At 40.0% G+C, this 23,829-nt stretch overlaps 4 protein-coding genes across 6 annotated transcripts; all 4 read left to right on the top strand.

Annotated features, from left to right (window-relative positions):
- Positions 1-2,101, top strand: LOC139624073 (trace amine-associated receptor 13c-like). The gene is made up of 2 exons (XM_071482863.1): positions 1-832; positions 1,023-2,101. Exons 1-2 carry the CDS (start codon positions 591-593, stop codon positions 1,828-1,830), a joined length of 1,050 nt encoding a protein of 349 aa, XP_071338964.1. The 5' UTR covers positions 1-590; the 3' UTR covers positions 1,831-2,101.
- Positions 2,102-4,887: 2,786 nt separating this feature from the next.
- Positions 4,888-6,930, top strand: LOC139624066 (trace amine-associated receptor 13c-like). The gene is made up of 2 exons (XM_071482850.1): positions 4,888-5,486; positions 5,667-6,930. Exons 1-2 carry the CDS (start codon positions 5,245-5,247, stop codon positions 6,481-6,483), a joined length of 1,059 nt encoding a protein of 352 aa, XP_071338951.1. The 5' UTR covers positions 4,888-5,244; the 3' UTR covers positions 6,484-6,930.
- A 288-nt stretch (positions 6,931-7,218) lies between these two features.
- On the top strand, positions 7,219-11,185 carry LOC139624058 (trace amine-associated receptor 13c-like). The gene is made up of 2 exons (XM_071482838.1): positions 7,219-9,938; positions 10,136-11,185. Exons 1-2 carry the CDS (start codon positions 9,697-9,699, stop codon positions 10,950-10,952), a joined length of 1,059 nt encoding a protein of 352 aa, XP_071338939.1. The 5' UTR covers positions 7,219-9,696; the 3' UTR covers positions 10,953-11,185.
- Positions 11,186-11,680: 495 nt separating this feature from the next.
- LOC139623980 (alpha-tectorin-like) lies at positions 11,681-23,123 on the top strand. 3 transcript variants are annotated; one of them, XM_071482706.1, is made up of 21 exons: positions 11,681-11,890; positions 12,012-12,122; positions 12,752-12,851; positions 13,614-13,682; positions 14,200-14,297; positions 15,027-15,254; positions 15,387-15,470; positions 16,100-16,205; positions 16,341-16,470; positions 16,642-16,885; positions 18,885-19,041; positions 19,587-19,674; positions 19,771-19,833; positions 19,936-20,138; positions 20,350-20,487; positions 20,804-20,991; positions 21,136-21,290; positions 21,381-21,626; positions 21,713-21,875; positions 22,078-22,170; positions 22,425-23,123. In XM_071482706.1, exons 4-20 carry the CDS (start codon positions 13,637-13,639, stop codon positions 22,168-22,170), a joined length of 2,430 nt encoding a protein of 809 aa, XP_071338807.1. In that variant the 5' UTR covers positions 11,681-11,890; positions 12,012-12,122; positions 12,752-12,851; positions 13,614-13,636; the 3' UTR covers positions 22,425-23,123. The 3 variants fall into 3 exon arrangements, with proteins under 3 accessions (XP_071338807.1, XP_071338800.1, XP_071338816.1); XM_071482699.1 differs by having other exon boundaries at positions 11,681-12,122; XM_071482715.1 differs by having other exon boundaries at positions 11,681-12,122; positions 14,037-14,297.
- Positions 23,124-23,829: the final 706 nt, after the last annotated feature.

The raw sequence follows: 23,829 nt of genomic DNA, 5'->3' as shown, positions 1-23,829 counted from the left end.
TCCTGCAAAGTTGGATGATGGGTCCAGGTGGGCGGGGCTTGGGGCATGGCTGAGAGCAGTGACTGCTTTGTTGTGACAGCACAAAGTTCCAGAAGTCCTGATGGCTGGTTTTAAGGCTCAGTTTCTGAATACAGACTGTGTACATTTCTCTGTGGACTGAGGCTTTGATACTTTCACAGTATTAATATAGAACCTAGACCAAAAAAGACATGGAAATCTCACTTAATACAATATTGGACCTTTAAATTGAGAACTCATTTAAGATGTTATCAATATTAATCTCATCCCAAAGAGCATATCTGATAATAGTTGACATAATATTTTTTCCCATTATGGCCAAATGGTGACAGCAGACAACATAAAGAGATGACAGGAAATTTGAGGACAGAGACCTCGTGTTGTAAAAAGTGGTTTGGTTTGTGTGTCACCATGGTCATTGGTTGGGGCATTCCCTCCATACTCTTTGCATTCTTTCTGTACTTCTGTTGTACAGAAAGGAGGAGGGACTTCAGTTTCATAGAAAAAAAGAATAGCTGTAGTAGGGCAAGAGGGACAAGTGATGACGTGGAGAAAAGCAATAAATCAGCTGCATGTTTGAGAGGTTTGTTCACAGAGCTGCAGGACCTCAGCAGAATTTCCTCTCATCCTTTTCTGTGATAATGGAGACCCTGGAAGAGACAGAACTCTGCTTCCCACAACTCATCAACTCCTCCTGTAGGAAGCAAAAGCGCTCTGACACTGAGGCTGTGCTTGTTTACATTCTGCTCTCCTCCATCTCTCTGCTCACTGCAACTCTCAACCTGCTGGTCATCATCTCCATCGCACACTTCAAGTAGCAAAATATTTCATCTGTTTCTGAGCGTGACGGACATACAGAAATGTTAGGATCTGATGATGTGTTGATTTATAATTTAAATGCTGCTTTTTTAAAGGTTTTACCTATGCAGTTACCTATTATAACTGTTGATGGTAGTTGCTACTGTACAAACAATAATACATATAATGTTCCTCTTTCAATACAGGCAGCTTCACACCCCCACCAACCTCCTCCTCCTCTCTCTGGCTGTCTCAGATTTCTTCGTGGGCCTCCTCATGTGCTTTCAGATCCTCCTCTCAGATGGCTGCTGGTTTCTCAGTGACCACATGTGTACTCTGTATGGCGTTTTAGACTACATCATTACCTCTGCCTCAGTAGGAACCATGGTGCTCATATCAGTCGACCGCTATGTAGCCATTTGTGACCCTCTGCATTACCCCAACAAAGTCACTGTGAGAGGAGTCACAATCTGTACTTGTCTTTGTTGGGTCTGTTCTGTTCTGTACAACAGTTTCATAATGAAGGAGAACTTCACACAACCTGGCAGGTATAACTCCTGCTCAGGAGAGTGTGTGGTTGTCATCAACTACATTGCAGGAGTTGCCGATGTTATTCTGACCTTTATTGGTCCTGTCAGTGTCATCATAGTCCTGTATATGAGAGTATTTGTAGTGGCTGTGTCGCAGGCTCGTGCCATGCGTTCTCATATTGCAGCTCTCACGCATCAACGTTCAGAGACTTTGCTCGCTAAGAAATCTGAGATTAAAGCAGCCAGGACTCTTGGTGTTGTTGTAGTTGTGTTTCTGACGTGTCTCTGCCCATATTACTGTTCCTCTCTTGCAGGCCCGAACACTGTTACAACTATCCCCTTAGAGACTTGGCTGTTCTATTTTAACTCGTGTCTAAACCCGGTGATCTATGCTTTTTGTTACCCCTGGTTTCTGAAATCCATCAAGCTCATTGTCACATTTAAGATACTTCAGCCTGACTCCTGTGAGACCAGCATACTGTAGAGAGAGAATGTGTAGTCACTGACAATATATCATTGAATTAACAAATTCAAAAGTCTGGACAAATATTGAATATGTAATGTAGTTTTACACAGTTGCAAGGACATTTTAAGTTTCTATTCAAGTATTTGTCAACAATTGTGTGAAGACATTTTATATCACTACATCATTAACATTGATTGTCTGTTTATACAGCAGCCTCCAATTACGGGTGTCCACAGAGGAGTAAGTTGTCAACAAATACCGTGTATAAATAAAATGATATCTGCTTACAACTAAATTATAGTGTGTCCTTATGCATTTATCAGATTGTATATACTACTTATAAATGCTAAATAAGGGCATTTAAACCAAAGAGTTGCTTTTTAACTAGTAATTAGTGAACAGCCATGATTTTTTAAAATAAGTCAGCATAGCCTGTTCATTTCATTATGGAGTGGGTCATGGGTCTAACTCTAGATCGTTGCAGAGGCAGGGTGAGTCTGGTTTTGGAAAATTGGATCCCTTTAAGACTCTGCTCCACATGATTCACCTTTAGGCTTTTTCTTCTCATTGCTGTGTGACCAAATTCAATGAGGCACTTTTGATAGCTGCTCTGTCCACAAATCAAATTCTGTCATTAAGTTATTGAACAATGACCCCATGCACTGACAAAGGTTCAAGCCTAGAGTTTCTATCCTCAGGTTTTTCTGTAGGATGATGGAGTTGGCTTCCAAACTGATGCGATTTCTGCTGTTTGAGCCAGGATGTTCTGAAACTGAATGCAACCTGAAAATCAGATCTGAGCAGCCTGCTGTAGAGTGTCGATAAATATGTCTGTCATAATGACCCATCAGATGTACTTACTTAAACACACCTTAATTCATAATGTTAAATTCATTATTGCACTCCACAGGTAGTAGGTATTAGGTGCCTAGTTCAATTCAGCAAGTAGCTGAGTACTTATACACACACACACACACACACACACACACACACACACATAAATACATACATACATATACATATACAAAAAAAAAATCTCCCTTTCACCCCTTCTGGGGTGGTGTGTCTTCCTCAAGCTTGGGTCCTCTGGGAGTTTGAGGGTTCTGTGCAGTATCTTAGTTGTTCATATATATATATATATATATATATATATATATATATATATATATATATATATATATATATATATATATATATATATATATATATTGGTCATATGAATGCTTTGTATATAGAAATGGAGAAGAGCAACCTGATGAAAAGATACCATTTTTTCCAGCAGTCTAGACAGTGACATGGGACACAGTGGCCCAGACAATTGGGCGTCTTCTCAACATTTTCCTGTTCTCCTCAGGCCAGACACTCTCCTTGCAGGGTAAAAATGGACCAGGAAGGGAAAGTCAGTCGTACAGGCCTGGGTCTGTGAATCCCATTTGAAAGGCTGTAGGAGAAGATGCCTTTGACCAGTGGTGCCAACTTCTGGTTTTGGAGAGCACCAGCACTGCATATTTTCCACCTTTCTGTGCTCTACCAACACCTACTGAGCTGCAGATATGTTCAACCAGTCAAGTGGGGGCAGATTAGGGAGAGGTGGAAATGAATCCTGGAGCTCTCCAGAGAAGGCCCACGGATGTGTCATCTACCATAGGCCTTGGTGAACAGCCCAGTCACCAGTCTTTTTTCAAGGCCCATGTCCATACCTCATGTGAGTGTAAGTCTGAGTACGATACAATATATGACTTGATATGACACGACATGATACAACTCGATGTGATATGATACGACATGATACAATACGATGTGATATGATACGACATGATACAATACGATTCGATACATTATGACATGATAAAATACTGTACAATACCACATGGTACAATACAATACAATATGATGTGATACAACACAATGCAATGATACAATATGTTTTGATATGATAAGGCATAACATGATATTATCCAATATGACACGGTACAATATAATACTATACGACTCAACACGATAGAATACGACACAATATGATATAATTCGACACAGCACAAAACAATATGATCAGCTGCGAAATTATACAACATGATACGACTAGATACAATACAATTGGATACAATATTATACAGCATGCTACGAGAAGGTACAATACAATACGATAAGATATGATATCATACGATACAAAAAAACACAGTGCGATACGTCATGATGTGATATGACACAATACAACACAACACGATACAATATGTGAGCTCTCCAGGGAAGGCCCACCGATTCTTCATCTACCAGTTGTCTTGGTGAACAGCCCAATCACCAGCCGCTTTACACAGCCCATTCCCATGCCTCATGTATAAGTGCACCTTTTACCCATGGGTGATGAGTACCCTATCAGTCTGGTTACTGTATACATTACGGTATACAGGCTTTGATATTCAAGGTGTTGTGGAGACAAAGGCAGGGGGCCACTGTCTGTCTTCAGTTCTGGCCAATTCCATTCATAGTGTTTGGGGAAAGGAGCAGTGGCTAGTGCTGTAAATAAAGGAAAAACAAATGTTTTCTCTTCAGCGCTTAATGTAACTGAACAAACTCCAAAGTGCTTGCTGTTAGTATTATTCAGTACAATGGCAAACTCACATGCTTGGCTCACATGCTGCTTTAATCAATGCCTGTACATATTCACTGCCCTTGGAAGTTCCTGTCCATACCATGCAGCAGCTCATTTGCCAAAACGTACAGAAGACCATGGAGCACCATGGGACAGGTCACATCACTTCCTTACATTGACAATGTACCCATTCCTCAGTGTCAGAATGGCATTCAGGTTTTCACTTACCTGGACACCTACTGTAGCTGGTGTGAGCCTCATCAAATACATGCCTCCACTGAAGCCAACATTGCTGAGGAGGATCAGCCAGGTGCTCTTGGAGGCTTCAAATTGGCAATAGAGACAAGGAAGGCATACATCCTCCCAATCGAAGCTGTCACAGCTGTGAGGCAAAACATGGCACCCAGAGTAGAGACACTGTCTGTTCTTTACCGAGTGCTTTTCAGTCGCCTTTGGCTGTCCATTTAGGTCTTGCTCTAGAATTGAACTTTGTAAACATGTCAGTTTATTATTTCGTCATATGCATGTATTTAATTTAATGGTTATAAAATAGTGTTGATGAGATCAGTGGTTGGGGCCTCCCTTCCTTAAACTGTGCATTACTTTTACTGGTCTGTTATAGACTCAGCTGTATTTGTACAGTTTCACTCTCACTGAGAGTAATTTGGTGAACTGTAAAGGTTAAAGTTTCACTGACAGAAGGAGGTGGAAGATGTGGAAAATTATGACTGATGACTGAATGAATGATGAATAGGGAGGAGGGATTTCAGTTTGCCAAAAGAAAAAAATAGGGCAAGAGGGACAAGTGATGACGTGGAGAAAAGCAATAAATCAGCTGCATGTTTGAGAGGTTTGTTCACAGAGCTGCAGGACCTCAGCAGAATTTCCTCTCATCCTTTTCTGTGATAATGGAGACCCTGGAAGAGACAGAACTCTGCTTCCCACAACTCATCAACTCCTCCTGTAGGAAGCAAAAGCGCTCTGACACTGAGGCTGTGCTTGTTTACATTCTGCTCTCCTCCATCTCTCTGCTCACTGCAACTCTCAACCTGCTGGTCATCATCTCCATCGCACACTTCAAGTAGCAAAATATTTCATCTGTTTCTGAGCGTGATAGACGTACAGAAATGTTAGGATCTGATGATGTGTTGATTTATGATTTTAAACACTGCTTTTTTTATTTTACCTATGGCTGATAAATGTCAAATGGAGTTGCTACTGTACAAACAATAATACATATAATGTTCCTCTTTCAATACAGGCAGCTTCACACCCCCACCAACCTCCTCCTCCTCTCTCTGGCTGTCTCAGATTTCTTCGTGGGCCTCCTCATGTCCTCTCAGATCCTCCTCTCAGGCGGCTGCTGGTTTCTCAGTGACCACATGTGTACTCTGTATGGCGTTTTAGACTACATCATTACCTCTGCCTCAGTAGGAACCATGGTGCTCATATCAGTCGACCGCTATGTAGCCATTTGTGACCCTCTGCATTACCCCAACAAAGTCACTGTGAGAGGAGTCACAATCTGTACTTGTCTTTGTTGGGTCTGTTCTGTTCTGTACAACAGTTTCATAATGAAGGAGAACTTCACACAACCTGGCAGGTATAACTCCTGCTCAGGAGAGTGTGTGGTTGTCATCAACTACATTGCAGGAGTTGCCGATGTTATTCTGACCTTTATTGGTCCTGTCAGTGTCATCATAGTCCTGTATATGAGAGTATTTGTAGTGGCTGTGTCGCAGGCTCGTGCCATGCGTTCTCATATTGCAGCTCTCACGCATCAACGTTCAGAGACTTTGCTCACTAAGAAATCTGAGATTAAAGCAGCCAGGACTCTTGGTGTTGTTGTAGTTGTGTTTCTGACATGCCTCTGCCCATATTACTGTTCCTCTTTTGTAAGCCAGCACACTTTGTTTGGTGTTGCGTCAGTGCCCTTAGAGATCTGGCTGTTTTATTTTAACTCGTGTCTAAACCCGGTGATCTATGCTTTTTGTTACCCCTGGTTTCTGAACTCCATCAAGCTCATTGTCACATTTAAGATACTTCAGCCTGACTCCTGTGAGACCAGCATACTGTAGAGAGAGAATGTGAATTAGTGAATTTACAAATTCAAAAGTCTGGACAAACATTAAATATGTTATGTAGTTGGAACAACATTTTAAGTGTCTAAGTATTTGTCAACAATAACATATTTTATATTACTACATCTGTCTTTTACTATATTAACATTGATTGTCTGTTTATACAGCAGGCTCCAATTATGGATGTCCACAGGAGGACTAAGTTGTCAACAAATGCAGTATATTAATAAACGCTGGTATCTGCCTACAACAACATTATGTGTGTTCCTAAGCATTTATTAGATTTTATATACTGCTTATAAATGATAAAACAAAGAGTGGCTTTTGGCCTTTTCTTGTCAGTGCTGTCTAACCAAATTCAATGAGGCACTTTTGATAGCTGCTCTTTCCACAAATCCATATTTTGTCATTAAAAGATGTCACTGCAGTAAAACCTTTGAACAATGATCCCATGCACTGACAAAGGTTCAAGCCCTAATTTATATTTACATGTAGCTATGATCCGAAAAGCAGATCTGAACAGCCTGTCATAGAAAGTGTTGATAAATATGTCTGTCATAGTGAGCCAACAGGTATACTTACTTAAACACATCTTAATTCACAATGTTAAGTTCAATATTGCACTCCACAAGCAGTAGGTATTAGGTGACTAGTACAATCCAACAAGTAGCTGAGAACTGTTTTACTTACATCATATATATACAGTGCACACAAACACACACACACACACACACACACACACACACACACACACACACACACACACACACACATAAAAAGATAGATAGATAGATAGATAGAAGTGATTGCCCTAATATCTTGTGAGTTAATAGAACTCAAGAGATGTTGACCTCCATCCTATTGTGATGCCTGTAGAAGCCCCTGGACAGAAATATTGAGCTATCAGGTGGATACAATACAACACAGCATGATACAACACAGTATGATATGACATGACATTATATGATACAAATCGATAGACTAAGACATGATACGATACTATACAATATGACATGGTATGATATAATACAATATGATGTGATGCAACATGATGCAATGATCCAATATTTTTTGATATATGACATAACATATGATATAATACGACTCGACACAATAGGATACAACTCAATATGATACAATTCATCACAGCACAAAACCATACGATAAGGTCCGATTCTATATGACATGATACAACTAGATACGATGCAATACATTAAGGTACAATATTATACAACATAATCTGACAAAATATGATACAATACAATAAGATATGATGTGATGTGATATGACAAGACACGATATTACACAACACGATATAATAACGGATAACCACAATTTGTAACAGGCTGGATGCAAAAATCCTTCACCCTGACAAAATACTATCAGGAGAGCAAAGTTAGCAAGGCCAAGTTGCTCTTGTTTTGATATGTCAAGTTCACTGAAACAAGTAATTGTATGAGCATTATGACAAACTTTGAGAAGTATGAGTTTAATTCATAAAGGATTTGCACTGACATAACCATTTGGTTGAAAGCTACCCAAGATGTTGTACTGATTTGTGCTGCTTAGAGGTGTTCCTAATATTTTGTCCCCCTTGTGTGTGTAAAGGGGATGACAAAACATTACATACATGATTAAATGCAATGCAGTCCAAATCAGCACCATCTAATCATATCAGAGTTACATTTGTTTGTTTTTATTGCACATTCTGTCCTTAGATTTGTATCTGTTTGGGTCTTATCCCTGGTTATTTGGCCCTATGAATGCTTTGTATATAGAACTGGAGATGAGCAACCTGATGAAAAGATACCATTTTTGCCAGCAGTCTAGACAGTGACATGGGACACAGTGGCCCAGAAGATTGGGCGTCTTCTCAACATTTTCCTGTTCTCCTCAGGCCAGACACTCTCGTTGCAGGGTACAAGAAGATCAGGAAGAGAAAGTCAGTCGTACAGGCCTGGGTCTGTGAATCCCATTTGAAAGGCTGTAGGAGAAGATGCCTTTGACCAGTGGTGCCAACTTCTGGTTTTGGAGAGCACCAGCACTGCATATTTTCCACCTTTCTGTGCTCTACCAACACCTACTGAGCTGCAGATATGTTCAACCAGTCAAGTGGGGGCAGATTAGGGAGAGATGGAAATGAATCCTGGAGCTCTCCAGAGAAGGCCCACGGATGTGTCATCTACCATAGGTCTTGGTGAACAGCCCAGTCACCAGTCTTTTTTCATTGCCCATCTCCATGTCTAATGTAATTGGAAGTCTGGGTATGATATGATATGATATGACTCGATATGATACTATACGATGTGATGATACAATACAATACGGTTTGATGCATTACCACATGATAAAATACTGTTCAATACCACATGGTTATGATACAATACAATATGATGTGACACAACATGATGCAATTATAGAATAAGTTTTGACATGATATGACATAACACGATATGATACAATATGACACAGTACAATATGATGGAATATGACTCAACATAATAGGATACGACACAATATGATACAATTTGACAACACAAAACAAAACAATAAGCTATGATATTATACAATGATAGGACTAGATACAATACAATACAATAGAATACAATATCATACAACATGCTACATAAAGACACAATAAAATATGATAAGATACGATAATATACGATACAATAAAACACAATACAATATGATAAACTACACTATAATGAAGGCAGTTCTTGACATGTATCCTCCCACTCAAACAAGGGCTGTCACAGCTGTGAGGCAAAACATGGCACACAGAATGCAGACACTGTCCGCTCTTTGCCTAGTCCTTTTCAGTCGCCTTTGGCTGTCCATTTAGGTCTTGCCCTAGGATCTAACATGTCAGTTTATTATTTCGTCATATGCATGTATTTAATTTGATGGTAATAAAGTAGTGTTGCTGAGATCAGTGGTTGGGGCCTTGCCTTCCTTAAACTGTGCATTTCATCTGTACTCCTGTTACAGACTCAGCTGTATTTTGCAAAGTTTCACTCTCACTGAAAGTAATTTTGTGAACTGTAAAGGTTAAAGTTTGACTGACAGAAGGAAGTGGAAGATGAAAATGATGACTGACGAATGAATGAATGAATGATGAATAGGGAGGAGGGATTTCAGTTTTCCAAAAGAAAAAAATAGGGCAAGAGGGACAAGTGATGACGTGGAGAAAAGCAATAAATCAGCTGCATGTTTGAGAGGTTTGTTCACAGAGCTGCAGGACCTCAGCAGAATTCCCTCTCATCCTTTTCTGTGATAATGGAGACCCTGGAAGAGACAGAACTCTGCTTCCCACAACTCATCAACTCCTCCTGTAGGAAGCAAAAGCGCTCTGACACTGAGGCTGTGCTTGTTTACATTCTGCTCTCCTCCATCTCTCTGCTCACTGCAACTCTCAACCTGCTGGTCATCATCTCCATCGCACACTTCAAGTAGCAAAATATTTCATCTGTTTCTGAGCGTGATAGACATACAGAAATGTTAGGATCTGATGATGTGTTGATTTATGATTTTAAACACGGCTTATTTATTTGTTTTTTTTTTTCAATTTTACCTATTGATGATAAGTGTTAAATGGAGTTGCTACTGTACAAACAATAATACATATAATGTTCCTCTTTCAATACAGGCAGCTTCACACCCCCACCAACCTCCTCCTCCTCTCTCTGGCTGTCTCAGATTTCTTCGTGGGCCTCCTCATGTGCTTTCAGATCCTCCTCTCAGATGGCTGCTGGTTTCTCAGTGACCACATGTGTACTCTGTATGGCGTTTTAGACTACATCATTACCTCTGCCTCAGTAGGAACCATGGTGCTCATATCAGTCGACCGCTATGTAGCCATTTGTGACCCTCTGCATTACCCCAACAAAGTCACTGTGAGAGGAGTCACAATCTGTACTTGTCTTTGTTGGGTCTGTTCTGTTCTGTACAACAGTTTCATAATGAAGGAGAACTTCACACAACCTGGCAGGTATAACTCCTGCTCAGGAGAGTGTGTGGTTGTCATCAACTACATTGCAGGAGTTGCCGATGTTATTCTGACCTTTATTGGTCCTGTCAGTGTCATCATAGTCCTGTATATGAGAGTATTTGTAGTGGCTGTGTCGCAGGCTCGTGCCATGCGTTCTCATATTGCAGCTGTCAGACTCCAGTGTTCAATAAAATTAACCGCTCAGAAATCTGAGATTAAAGCAGCCAGGACTCTGGGTGTTGTTGTAGTTGTGTTTCTGACGTGTCTCTGCCCATATTACTGTTCCTCTCTTGTAAACCAGGACACCTTGTTTGGTGTTACATCAGTGCCCTTAGAGATCTGGCTGTTTTATTTTAACTCGTGTCTAAACCCGGTGATCTATGCTTTTTGTTACCCCTGGTTTCTGAACTCCATCAAGCTCATTGTCACATTTAAGATACTTCAGCCTGACTCCTGTGAGACCAGCATACTGTAGAGAGAGAATGTGAATTAGTGAATTTACAAATTCAAAAGTCTGGACAAACATTAAATATGTTATGTAGTTTTACACATTTTAATGTGTGTGCATTAATCTAACATATTTGTCACAATTATAACTTCTCCTATCAGGACATATTTTATATGATCACAATTGTTACAACAGATTTACTATGGTGCCAATCATTATTTGTTTACCCACTGAACTCCACCTCTGGATGTTGTACTGAACAGAAATATATAAATAGAGACCACATTGGCCACTTCAGCCTGTTGCTACATTATATGGGACCGGGCAATTCTGGCTTCAATGAGTCAATAATATAATATAATATAATATAATATAATATAATATAATATAATATAATATAATATAATATAATATAATATAATATAATATAATATAATATAATATAATATAATATAATATAATATAATATAATATAATATAAACCATATTATATCATATTATGTTATATTGTATAGGATTGTGTACCAACACCATCATCACACACATACACACACTCACCTCTCTATCTTCCAGCTTTTCCACCAGAGACAGATAGCAGAAAAGTGCACACTCCAACTGTTTCTGTATAGAATAAATATGCTGTCATTCTTTTTATTGTGACTCTGGTGTAAGATTCTAGAATATGTTAATATTATGCTACTGCTGTCTACACAACACAAATGATTTCTGGATACTATCATACAAAGTATATTCTGGAGCTGACTGGTGGCCATAAGAGATACTGGCTTCTTGTTGTTATTGTTTTTGTTTTTGTTGTTGTGCTGCTTGTTGTTAGCTTGAGGGATGAACATCTCTGAGACCCATGCATATCTCCCAGCAAAGGCTGGGAAAGGAGACTGCTCAGGGTCTTCAGGGTCAGGATCATGATCTAGCAGACAGGTGGCAGGCTGGCTTCAGAGAAGAAGGTTACAGGCTCACAAACCCAAGCCAAATCTGGGGTGTGGAAAAATCTTAGTCCTATTGCTGTTTTGCATATTGAAGTTTATGTGTGTTTGTCTGTGTTTGTGCGTGTGTGTGTGTGTGCAGGCTTTTACCTTGCAAGGATGCTTGTGCAAGATGTGATGTAACTCTGTAAAGCAGATCAGTTTGTGACTTGTTGGACACCTGGGCTTCACATCTGTCAGTTTTTCCCTGGAGGTAAAACTCACCAGTGACTCTCTTTCCTGCCCTTTTACATTCCAGACCACATCTCTTTTAATTTGTGCTGAAAATTTGAGCATTAGGATGTTTTACTGTTAAACACATCACATATCCGACCAGCTGTTGATCACACACAAGCAATACAGTATGTATTTCAAAAATAGATATAACACAGACTCTATAGTCTGGACCAAAGAAATGATGATTTATTTAAACCCCAACCACAACTAACAATTACTAATTAATACATTACACAGATTTTTTTCTCATAGCACTGAGGTGACCTTCAGTACTGACATGAAGGTCATTTCAGTACTGTCTTATCTGTGCTGGCTCTCTAAGGCTCCTTACGCTGGATATTATTAGTAAGCATTATCTGCATCATACGTGACGGATTTGAGGCATTGTTAAGTTTGACACTTGACATTATCAGGTTTGTATTGTAGTCTGTATTAGTGACTCTCAGGTAATTATAGTGTATTCACAAACTGGAATGTTCCGTGACAGAAGCCACTTTGGGAAGACATAAAAAGTGTCACAAGAAAGTGTGAGAATTTCTTCACTCTGCTGGAGAGTACACAGATAAATAGACAGAGAGGTAGCCGTGTGCTCTGTCTTCCACACAGAGATAGACAAGGCAGACACATCAGTCAAACAGCTGAAGCATCCAGTCAAACCTCTCCTGAAACACAAAGCTGCTCGACCTCCCTGCACCTCCACCACAGGGTAAGAAAACTTCCCAAAAGCTTTAAGAATAAAATACTGACAAGGAAAAAAAACATTTCTAAGTCTTAAAAAAGAAAATTTATTGTGTGTGTGTATATATATATATATATATATATATATATATATATATATATATCTACATATATAGACACATACATACACACACACACACACACACACACACACACACACACATATATATATATATACACATATATATATATATATATACATATATAAAGAATAAGGTACTCAGGTAAGAAAATAAACATACTGGGATTTTTTTTTGCTGCAGTGGGGGCCAGAATTTTACTTGCAGAACTGGATATTGTTTGTAATGTTTGAAAATAATAGTAAAAAAAAAAAAAAATTTACGCACTGTTATGTTTTGTTTTTACTATTAAATAAAGTGTTGACAGTGTGAAGTGTAGACAGCTGTAGAGCCTATTTGAGCTGCTTTTATTTTGGATTTGTAATCTCATGGTCTGTCTTTAGTTCAACACTTTAGTCTAGAATAAAATATTTTGTGTCTGTTAGGTTGAAATATGACTGGATTAATTTAGTCACAATAAATTTGTGACAAAACTGTCAGGTAAAATGCTTTTATCTATTGTTTGGAGGAGGAGGTGGAAGAAATGAAAATAAAAACATCAAAATTTAAATACTGCCATTACATATTCTGCATGATGACAATTAGACCACTCAGTGTACAGTATTCCCAGGCTTTGTGTTGTGATAGGAAAGGGTGCAAATGTGTTTCAGGTCGCTGTCAGTGGTCCAGCAGCATGTACTGCTTCTTACTGTACCTGGCTGTGCTCAGCATACTGGCAGGTGAGAAGGCTTCACAACAACACAGTTACACTGACTTCAATCAAACTGCATACCTAGGGCAACCATATCCAGGTTCACACTATCCTAGATCCAGGCTTACTAATGGTATTCCCCCCGGTCCCATTGTATGAAACAAACAGGGCATAACAAGAAGTGCAAGATTATGTTACCTTTGGACAGAGCTGGGCTAGCTGCTTCCCTTTGTTACCAGTTTTTGTGCTAAGATAAGCTAACCAGCTGCTGGCTGTAGCTATACATTCACTGTGCAGACATGAGTAGTATCAACACTTTCATCTTGGCAAGAAAGCGAATGAGTATATTTCCCAAACTGCTGAACTGTTCTCTTAACCTCAGTCAACAACAGTCTCACTAACAACAACCAATTCAGATGGACCAACTACTGACATGTCAGGCCTCATCCCTCTGGACTCCTGAGATCCAGGTCTTCCACTTTACTCTGGGTTTATTGGTATAAGAACACATGTTGTTCATAAAGCACGTGTCTCCATATCCTCAGGTACTGCTGCAACGAGCCAGACTTTTACCAGCTCTGGTGAGATGAACATCAGCTCATGTCCCATCACCTATTATGGACAGAAATATGACAAAGTATATGTGAGTAATTGAAAGTCTCCACCCACTGTCAGTATTGTTATTACAGATTATCTCTACAGGCCAATGGAACATCAGGGCCAGAATGAGAAGAACTAAGTGATATTAGAATATGAATGTGCACTTTACACTAACTATTTATCATGAGTTAGAAAATAAATGCCAGTTGATGTCTAACTAATGTGTGATGCACGATGGGGCATTGCACAAAACATCGTGATTTGTCCTCAAGCTAGCTTCACACCAGCTACTTGGACAATATTCTCAGTGCATTTAATCAGCCTGTCCAAGGAACACTTTGTCTGCATGTATGCAGTGTGAAGGCGGCTCTTTGGATATATGCAGTGCTGTTGCATGCCACAAACTCTTGGTGTTTTCAGATGCATAAATAGAAGATTTGGTATTTGGAAGCTGACATGAAACAGAACACAATGCTGTTTACACCTCACCATTGAGTCATGAGGCACAAAATGTGACAATGATGTGTCTCTTTGTCTGTGTGGGTTATTTGCACATGCAGGGGGAGGTGTCAAGCCAGAGCAGGGGAAAACAATGTGACATGCTGTGACATAAGACTATAGACCCAAAGGAAAAATTGTGTGTTGAGTGCCATTAAATGAAAATAATAATAATTTCACCTCAGTTTTCAATTAATTAAATAAATAAATGAACAAATCAAGTTGAAAATATTCTTGGTGCTGTTATTTATTGGTTGTATCTCCTTTTGAGCAGGTGGCCTTCAATGAAAGCAGATTTGCAGTTTGCTTCAAAGGCCTGTACAAACCTGGAATCAAAAATGACTGTATTGTGATGTCTGGAGGAACAGCCGACAGAGGTGACCTGGCAATACTAACAAAGGAAATACCAACTGGATCCGGGGTGCATAAACTTCTGCCAAACCTCCAGAATGCTGGGAAATGTGTCAACATTATCCCATTAAAAGACAGTCAACAATCTGAAGTATGTATTTTCAGCTTCATTCCTATGTCTTGTTTTGATCTGTGTTAGTGTCAGTTGTTTTTTAATGTAATAAAACGTGGTAAAAAGGAATATTTTATTGTGTTCTGTTTCCTGTTCATATCCTGTTGTCAGATTGAACAAGTTGAACTTGGCAACTTTGGGACACAAGCAATTCTGGCAATCAAGACTTATTCTGGATACACACATGTTGATGTGGTAAGAACACATAATTATAATATTCTAAACAATATGGAGTGAAAATTACAAAATTAAGTTATTTTGTTATCTGACTTTTGATTTAAAGGTCCCATATTGTATGAAGTGAGATATTTTTGATTATAAAGCAGGTCTAGGTTCTATATTAATACTGTGAAAGTATCAAAGCCTCAGTCCACAGAGAAATGCTCACAGCCTGTATTCAGAAACTGAGCCTTAAAACCAGCCGTCAGGACTTCTGTAACTTTGTGATGTCACTGCTCGCAGTCATGCCCTCTGATTGGCTCACCGATCTGTTGTTACTAGAGCTCCAGAGAGAAGCCTGAGAGAGGAGGTGTAAAACTACACTGAGATGGTTTTTGGTTCTTAAAACAACAAATACATCTTCTTATGGATACTGACACTTCAAATATAACAGATGGAAAGGAATTTATTGTACATATGTCCGTGGTCATAAATCATTGGAAAATATAAATATTTAACAAATGAAGTGGTTCAGGAGGACGTGGAGGGTGGGGGCCAGCAGCATGCATTGTTGTCTAAACATCTCAAAAATAATTTGGTTTACACTGGTACCAGTATATCAGTATATAGACAATTACTACAGTTTGTTTGTGGGCACTTTCTAGGAGGCAGATGCACAAGTCAATGGTCTCACAGTTTCTAAACAGAAATTCCAGACAGCTGAAACGAGTAAAGGCGTCATCACAGATGTGAGTGGATGCAGACTCTCAGGTTAGCAAATCCAGTGGTTCCTAAAATGCAATTTTAGGCCTCCATTAGAAGTTTGTAATATTCTAAAATTCTGTTGTTTCATTGGTTTATAGTTTACCTACATAACTACCTACATGCACTCTTCCTAACTCATAGGTGTTGTTTATAAGACAAATACAACAGTAAGAGACCCAAACACCTGCTCTACTGTAACCTGCAATGTGAGTGGTATGGCTAGTGCCGTCAGTGACTGTAATCCCATGGAGCGTTGCCAAGGCAACGGCAGGTAAATATCTGAAGAGGTGATACAAAAGATGTATGTCTCACAATATTGACAAAATAAAAATTTTGCCCTTAGAACTCTGTGTTTTGTCTTGAGTGCTTCTAGTGTTTCAGCCTTTATCAGCATTGATGGTGTTATTTTCTGTTTGTATCTGTCCCTCACCACCTCCATCAGTTGTGTCTTGAACACCATATGCACAGTGACTGGCTCCACAGTCATCAACTTTGTTGGCAGAATCCAGTCTGTCCCAGACCGTTGTGGATACTCTCTGATGAGGCCCTCATCAATCCCAGGTTTCAAGGTGTCGGCAGTTTTCCAGGAAAGACGCCGTAAAGATGTTAGTTTTTTGGACCGTGTGATTCTGCAGCTGGACAGGCCAGGTGTTCGAATCACTCTGGAACAAGGTGGCAGAGTTCAGGTAAGTTACTGACCGTCACAGTCGCTCTAATAATGTGTTTGTTAGTGTGTCAAGTACTGTTCATTGATCAGGTTCAGTTAACCCCAAGCAGCATACTTTTTTCTCATTGTTACAACATGTCCAATTGATAATCAGGCTAACCTGCTGAGGCAGCTTGATATCTTCCAAGCATGAATCCATCTTGTCAGTCTACACAAGCTATTCGCTTGTGGCTGAACCAGAGTGGTTCAGACCGATCAGCATCCTACGAGGGAGGTGCTGCTGGCAGCTACTGAGAAGTGGCTATTTTGGTATTTGTAAGACTGAAGCCTCTTATGTGCAAATTCTTTTCATAAAGACAGCAAGAATCGTTTACGCACACCATGGTGTCTGTCTACTGTGGTTTGTATTTGTGTCAAGTTTCCTTTTCGCGCTCTCCTGCAACATCATATCATAGACAGATGGTTCATCCAATCACCTGTTAAGTACTTTTTGAAAGAGCCTGCCCTTTTCCAAACTGTTGTCAACGAAACCTTCTGTGTAAAATCAGCATTATACTTTCCATGAGTCCACGAGGGTCTGCGTGATGTAAATTCAACTGAGCGTGTACACGAGGCATGGACGCTTTAAAGAGAGGCTGTATGAGGAGGCCCACCACTGCCCTCACCTCTACAATTCATCTTTAAAGACAACCAAATAAGTTGTAATTCTTGCATGGATGTTGCCATTTTAATTTGATTTGTTTTGCGCATACGTGGATTACATAGAAGACAATCTACTGCACATGAAGGTGTACTCCAAGCGGGTATAAATCAAAAACACTATGTGTCTGCGGTGTCTAAAGCTTTCTGTGCATGCTTCAGCAAGCAACTAACAAACCATGTGGTGTGTCAAACCATCAGGCATTAAGTCAAAAAAGAAAATGCACTCATTCAACCATGGGTCCTAAAAATTACAAATTCATACAAATATGTTTTGTATGAAACATAACTGTGACAGGATTACATTTTCTATTAACATAATGAGGAAATGCTGTTAATTTACATGTTTAAGCAAGTAATAATAAATACACTAATACTGAATGTATCAGTAAAATATTAAGAGACAACCTACTTTCTGCCGAAACATCCAACCTTGCAATATAGTATCACTTGCAGTGACAACAGCATTATTAAACTTTTTTTATGGTTATGTTCAGACTCTCACAGCTGTTGGTTACAATTTGGAAAAGACCCTGGTCTGGTTTAATAGAAAAACTTCACAGTGACTTGAGACACAAAATGTTTATTTAGGTTTAACCTAAACCATCATCTTTCCCTAACCTTGTCCAAAATTTGCTGCTTAAACCACAGACAGGGCTCCAGTCTCTGACAGTCTTAAATTGTCAGTCTGCAGCCAAGTTGTCCACAAACCGCTGAACCTCTGAATCTTTTTTGCCTCTGAGATTATGGTTAAGGAATCAAGTCAGTGGAAGACCATACCAATTTATTTAAATTTCTGAAAACACTTAAAGCAGAGGTAAAATAGTCAAACTGAGGCCATGCTGTGACAGGAGACAACATTGTTACACACCATTGTAAATGCATATACATGTGTCTAAAAACATTTCCAGCAGCCAGTTTGTGTCCCACACCTTATCACATCATGTATGTGTTGTGAAACTCCAACGCTACCATGTAACTCCATTTACAACAGCAAAGCAGCGTATTTCTTCCATTCAACCACTAGATTGCAGACCACAGCACTCTACTATATGAATATCCAAGTGTGGTAACGTCTTAGTACTATGCATGTGTGGTATCTGCATCCACTGACACCATGACAGGTCTACATTTGATGACATGTTCAGTCCTCCTGTTGTATCCGTGAGATCACACCAGATAATGCAACATGACTATAAACAACCATAATCATGTTGAATGAAGTCACTCGGCAAAAACATCCCCTGTGTGTGTTAGTGTCTTTGTGACTTTGTGGTGTTTGTGTATGTGTTTTGCTTTGCTCCTCTGCTGCGATGAAGCTGAATGACACAGTGGTGATGCTCAACGCCACGGCTCAGGTGGTCCACGGTGTGGAACTCTCAAAGGACCAGACAGGAGTGACCGCAAAGATATCAGGCTCCAACTACACAGTTTCTGTCCTCTTTGATGGCTCCATTGCACTGATCCACATGGCAGGTGTGCACATCTTAAACCCTTAAAACTAAAGGCAACCACAGAGACTGTGGTTCATATCATATTCCCATGTTAACCCTCATACGAAGATACTGATTGACATGTTCAGTGAAGTAATTATAGCTGGAACACCTCCTTGACAAAAGGAGGTTTCTCCTTGCAGATGAGACAGGGAAGACATCAGAGTTCCTTCACACCCACACATGTGTTTTCACTTATTCTAGCTGATTAGATTTCTGCTCAGGTTGCAGGTGCACTGAGCCATGGTTGGAATTATGTGTGGTGTCAAATTCGTCCAGCCCTAACAGGTGCAACAGAGCTAATGGGGAGGCAGCTAGATATCAGTCATCCACAGTCTCTACATGCCCACAAAGTGAACAAGTCTCATGAGTCAAAATAACTCAAATGTTGGGGATGAGCAATACCACAAAATTATTTTTTGAGCCAATACCATGTAATAACAAGGTCAGAATTAAAGATATTCATTCAGTTTATTAAAATAAAGTAGTTTATTGATCTGTCAGAATTTTTCTCCCGAAACTGATCAGGGTCAAGTGGAGCACAGGTGCATGGTTTATGTGTTGATTCCAGCAGGACTTTAAGTGAAGAGAAGGTCTCTGAACACAGTGCCAGCGGGTAAGAGCTCACACACAATGTCCCATGGACTGCTACTGTCCATCAGAACAAAGCTGTTGCCCAGTCTTTTTTCTCATGTTGTTTGTTGCTCCACAGTTGTGAGATACAGTATGATGACACTGCTGACAGTACAATTGACTGCAACACAACAACTGAATGGTAAATGCAGACAATCACAGATTAAGCTTCCCTTTGATTTATAAGCAACCTCTATGACATGCTTCACCACCTTGTGTTTCCCTCTCTGCGTCGCTGGAACAGGTGTAATCTCTTGAAGCAGGCTCCATTCACTGCTTGCAGTATGCACATTGACCCACAGCCCTTCATAACTGCTTGCACACAAACATTGTGCAAATACCCTGCAGTGGATGGTCTCAAATGCCAGTTTCTGGAGGCCTACGCCAGAGCCTGTCGTCACCACAGCAACGTCACGGTGGAGGGATGGAGGTCAAAGACTAGCTGCTGTATGGCCAGTTGTACAAACTTGTTCTCACAATGCACCTGAGAAGTTCAGTACTAGAACTGAAACACCACCCTAACTAAATCAATTACAGGCCTTATTTGTTAATGTAACACTCAAATCAGAATCAAATATGCCAGCTGCTACATGCTTTTCAAAGTGTTAATTATTCCTTACAATTTTTTTTTCATATTTCTGTTTCTGTGTGTTTGCAGCTGCTTTCCCTCAGGGCTTCTGTCAGGACAGGTTCTGCAGTGCTCATGAGTTCTGTGGTGAGAAAAGCAATAGTGGGGAGACTCGCTGCCTCTGTCGGGCCATTTTTGCCTCCAGGTACAAATCGACAGGAGCATTTGGTGAGTCACAATTGTCAGGAAGGATTTCACAGGGGAAATGTTTTCACATTCATGGAATAACTGAAACATCTACGAACCTCACGAGGATCAGAATAGATGATACTGGACCAATACTTTCCTTTTATCACAAATCTAGTTGCTTGGGCGCTTGCATTATACTCAATAGAAAATAGCTTTTTTTAAGCTTTGATGGTATAACACCTAGCTTTTATTTTTTTTAAATTTTACAAACATAGATGAGTGTCCTTGTCCATTGCTGTTGGAAGTTGTTTGGACAGAAGGTGCATGAACTGAATGCTTTGTAATGGGTGTTCAGGTGAGCCAACAGTCTGCGGGCAGACATCTGCGTCAGTAACTCTGGCTAAATGTCTCTTGGAGGAAAAAGGCATCGACTACTCTGTCCTGCACCTCAATAACCAGACGTGCACAGCTGAAATGGACAACCTGACCCACATGGTGACGTTCAGCTTCGACAGTAGCAACACTTGTGGTACAGTGGTCATGGTGGGTCCTTCTTTTAGAAAAATAATATATATAAAGTAGAGTAACTGGAAACCTCTGTATTTAATTAGTAGACTCTAAAAATTAATAAACTGTTGGTGCAGCAGAATGTGCAGTAAAAGTGTCTGTGTCTACACATCCATGTAGGCAAACAACAGCCAAATCATCTACAGGAACACCATCATGACACAGAACAGCTCCATGTTTGGCCTGATCAACCGCCACGGCCCAGTCCATATTGACTTCTCCTGTTTTTACAGTCAGCCGGATGTCAAAAGCTTAGCTATCAAAGTGAAACAGAGGTGGGTGTTGGGTGTACAGGATGTAGATCTGGAGATGTCACCTTTTTCTTACCAAGAGAAGGACAACAGAATTATGTCTTTGCTTTCCAGCTCTGTGTTCCGGCAGATTACTTCGGGAGGATGGAGTTACAATCTCAGCATGGCAGCCTACACCAGCCCTGATCGCATGCAAGCTATCCAGTCGAGCAGTGACATTCAACTGGATGAGAAAATCTGGGTGGAGCTGAGGACCGATGGGCTGGATGAAAAGATGGTTGTAGTGGTGACCGACTCCTGTTGGGCAACCGATCAGCCGTCGCCAAGTGGAAGCCTGAGATACAACCTCATCATCAACGGGTGAGACACACAGAATGCCAATGGTGAGCAAACTTCATTGCTGCTGGCCAGTCCCTGTCATGTCTGTTTCCCTTTTCTTTGATCAGCTGCCCTAACCCTGTTGACCAGACCGTGAAGGTGGAGGGCAATGGACTGGGAACATCTAACTTCTTCTCTTTCAACACATTCCAGTTCTCTGGCAAGACTGGTGATGTTTACTTGCACTGCAGAGTAGAGCTGTGTGTCAGGCAGGGTATTACCTGCACCCCGGTATGACCAGTTCCTGAATATATTCACATAAATGCACAAATAAACATGTAAATCGTCAAATTTAAGTAGATGGAAAGAAAAATGAAAGGTATTTTCTATTGATAGAAAATGGTGGGTTTTTTGGTATCACTGCTTGGCCTTAAAACCCTGTGCAGACATGAACCCTAACACTGAACCTTTCTGTCTTTTAACTGGGTCCCAGAGGTGCAGCCAGGCTGAGAGAAGACGCAGATCTGCCAGCTCAAAATACGAGGATGAAAATCCTGCCTTCATCAATTTGTCCTGGACTTATTAAGTAAGTGCAACACTTCTGCTGATAAATAGCATCAATGCAAAATTCCAGGTTGTCGCTGTCCTGTGAAAACTATACATCTCCAAAACATTAGTTTTCCATCAGCTAAGAAGAGCAGCTGTTTCCAGCTTTGTGACATTTAATTTTTCATATAATCCAATGGGTTTTTAAACATGGTTTCAAAAGGTCCATAAAGAAATACTTCAACTTTCAGTTTATCTGAAAAATTCATAACTTACACTTGATTACCTTTTCAGGTTTTCATGGAAACTCGAACCGACTGACAGGCTCAACACACAAACCGATTCCTGTTTTGACTTTGTCCTGTGATCAGTTATCTTTTATGTGAATCTATTTAAGCACATATAAATGTAATCAGACACCCACACTGCTCTGTATCAAGCTTTAAATATGTTTATGTCTTGTTTTGGGATTTCTGGGGTTGTGTCCCCTCACAAGGTGTAAATTATTTCTGTAGTGTTGGAGAGGTACTGATCTGATTGGCAGCATCTTACACAGGCAAAACCATTGAATGACACAAGTGCCTGGGAGGAAGCACCAACCAAGGCTTAATAAGTGAGCATGTTAGCTTGTAAGATCAATGCATGGAATATGTTTTCAGCTGCAGGTGTAGGTGGGCCTTGCTTAGTGATGTATAGATCATAGAAAAAACAGACATGCAAAGTTGATTATGTATGGTTCTGTAAAGATGCATATTAAATGGTGATGGTCCCACCATGTTCCTGTTTTTTTGTAATTGTTGGAAACCTTCTCTGTTATTTGCAAACATTCCTCTGACCAGGTTATGACAAAATTGCAATGTCTCACTAACATTGTGCAAACTGTTTGAAGCTGAAACCTGCAACTAAGTTTGTGGCTTAAACAACACCACAACCAGCTGTATGCCTCAACTATCTTGATTATGATGTTGTAAAATCAATAAAAAGCATAAATGAAATACTATATAGGCTTTGAGTTTTTTTTTTTTGTGAAGCAATGATGTGCAATTAAAGAAGTAAACACTCTCTGTTGTGTTCTTATAGGTACAGTGCATCTGGAAAGTATTGACAGCCCTTCACTTTTTCCACATTTTGTTATGTTACAGCCTTATTCCAAAATTGATTAAATTCATTTTTTACCTCAAAATTCTACACACAATATCACATAATGACAAAGTGAAAAAAGTTTGCTTGAAACTTTTGCAAATTTATTAAAAATAAAAAATAAAAATATAACATGTACATAAGTATTCACAGCCTTTGCTCAATACTTTGTTGAAGCACCTTTGGCAGCAATTACAGCCTCAAGTCTTTTTGAGTATGATGCTACAAGCTTGGCACACCTGTTTCTGGGCAGTTTCTCCCATTCTTCTATGCAGAACCTCTCAAGCTCCATCAGGTTGGGTGGGGAGCGTCAGTGCACAGCCATTTTCAGATCTCTCCAGAGATGTTCAATCAGGTTCAAGTCTGGGCTCTGGCTTGAACCTGGCTTGAACCTGTCAAGGACATTTACAGAGTTGTCCTGAAGCCACTCCTTTGTTATCTTGGCTGTGCGCTTAGGGTCATTGACCTGTTGGAAGATGAACCGTCACCCCAGTCCGAGGTTCAGAGCACTCTGGAGCAGGTTATCATCGAGGATGTCTCTGTACATTGCTGCATTTAT

This window comes from Trachinotus anak, unplaced genomic scaffold (genome assembly GCF_046630095.1).
Source record: "Trachinotus anak isolate AG129_WGS33_773 ecotype Australia unplaced genomic scaffold, CSIRO_AGI_Tana_v1 ptg000001l, whole genome shotgun sequence".
Taxonomy (NCBI): domain Eukaryota; kingdom Metazoa; phylum Chordata; class Actinopteri; order Carangiformes; family Carangidae; genus Trachinotus; species Trachinotus anak.
Note: the sequence above shows the minus strand (reverse complement) of the source record. Positions and strands in the feature narration are given on the sequence as shown.

What these genes read in the sequence shown, in the direction of transcription:
- LOC139624066 (XM_071482850.1), top strand. Translation starts at nt 5,245, where the DNA reads ATGTTTGAGAGGTTTGTTCACAGAGCTGCAGGACCTCAGCAGAATTTC. An exon ending in ATCTCCATCGCACACTTCAA is followed by an intron (nt 5,487 to 5,666) that starts GTAGCAAAATAT and finishes CTTTCAATACAG; the next exon opens with GCAGCTTCACACCCCCACCA.
- LOC139624073 (XM_071482863.1), top strand. Translation starts at nt 591, where the DNA reads ATGTTTGAGAGGTTTGTTCACAGAGCTGCAGGACCTCAGCAGAATTTC. An exon ending in ATCTCCATCGCACACTTCAA is followed by an intron (nt 833 to 1,022) that starts GTAGCAAAATAT and finishes CTTTCAATACAG; the next exon opens with GCAGCTTCACACCCCCACCA.
- LOC139624058 (XM_071482838.1), top strand. Translation starts at nt 9,697, where the DNA reads ATGTTTGAGAGGTTTGTTCACAGAGCTGCAGGACCTCAGCAGAATTCC. An exon ending in ATCTCCATCGCACACTTCAA is followed by an intron (nt 9,939 to 10,135) that starts GTAGCAAAATAT and finishes CTTTCAATACAG; the next exon opens with GCAGCTTCACACCCCCACCA.
- LOC139623980 (XM_071482706.1), top strand. Translation starts at nt 13,637, where the DNA reads ATGTACTGCTTCTTACTGTACCTGGCTGTGCTCAGCATACTGGCAG. An exon ending in GAGTGGATGCAGACTCTCAG is followed by an intron (nt 16,206 to 16,340) that starts GTTAGCAAATCC and finishes CCTAACTCATAG; the next exon opens with GTGTTGTTTATAAGACAAAT. An exon ending in GAGGTCAAAGACTAGCTGCT is followed by an intron (nt 20,139 to 20,349) that starts GTATGGCCAGTT and finishes GTGTGTTTGCAG; the next exon opens with CTGCTTTCCCTCAGGGCTTC.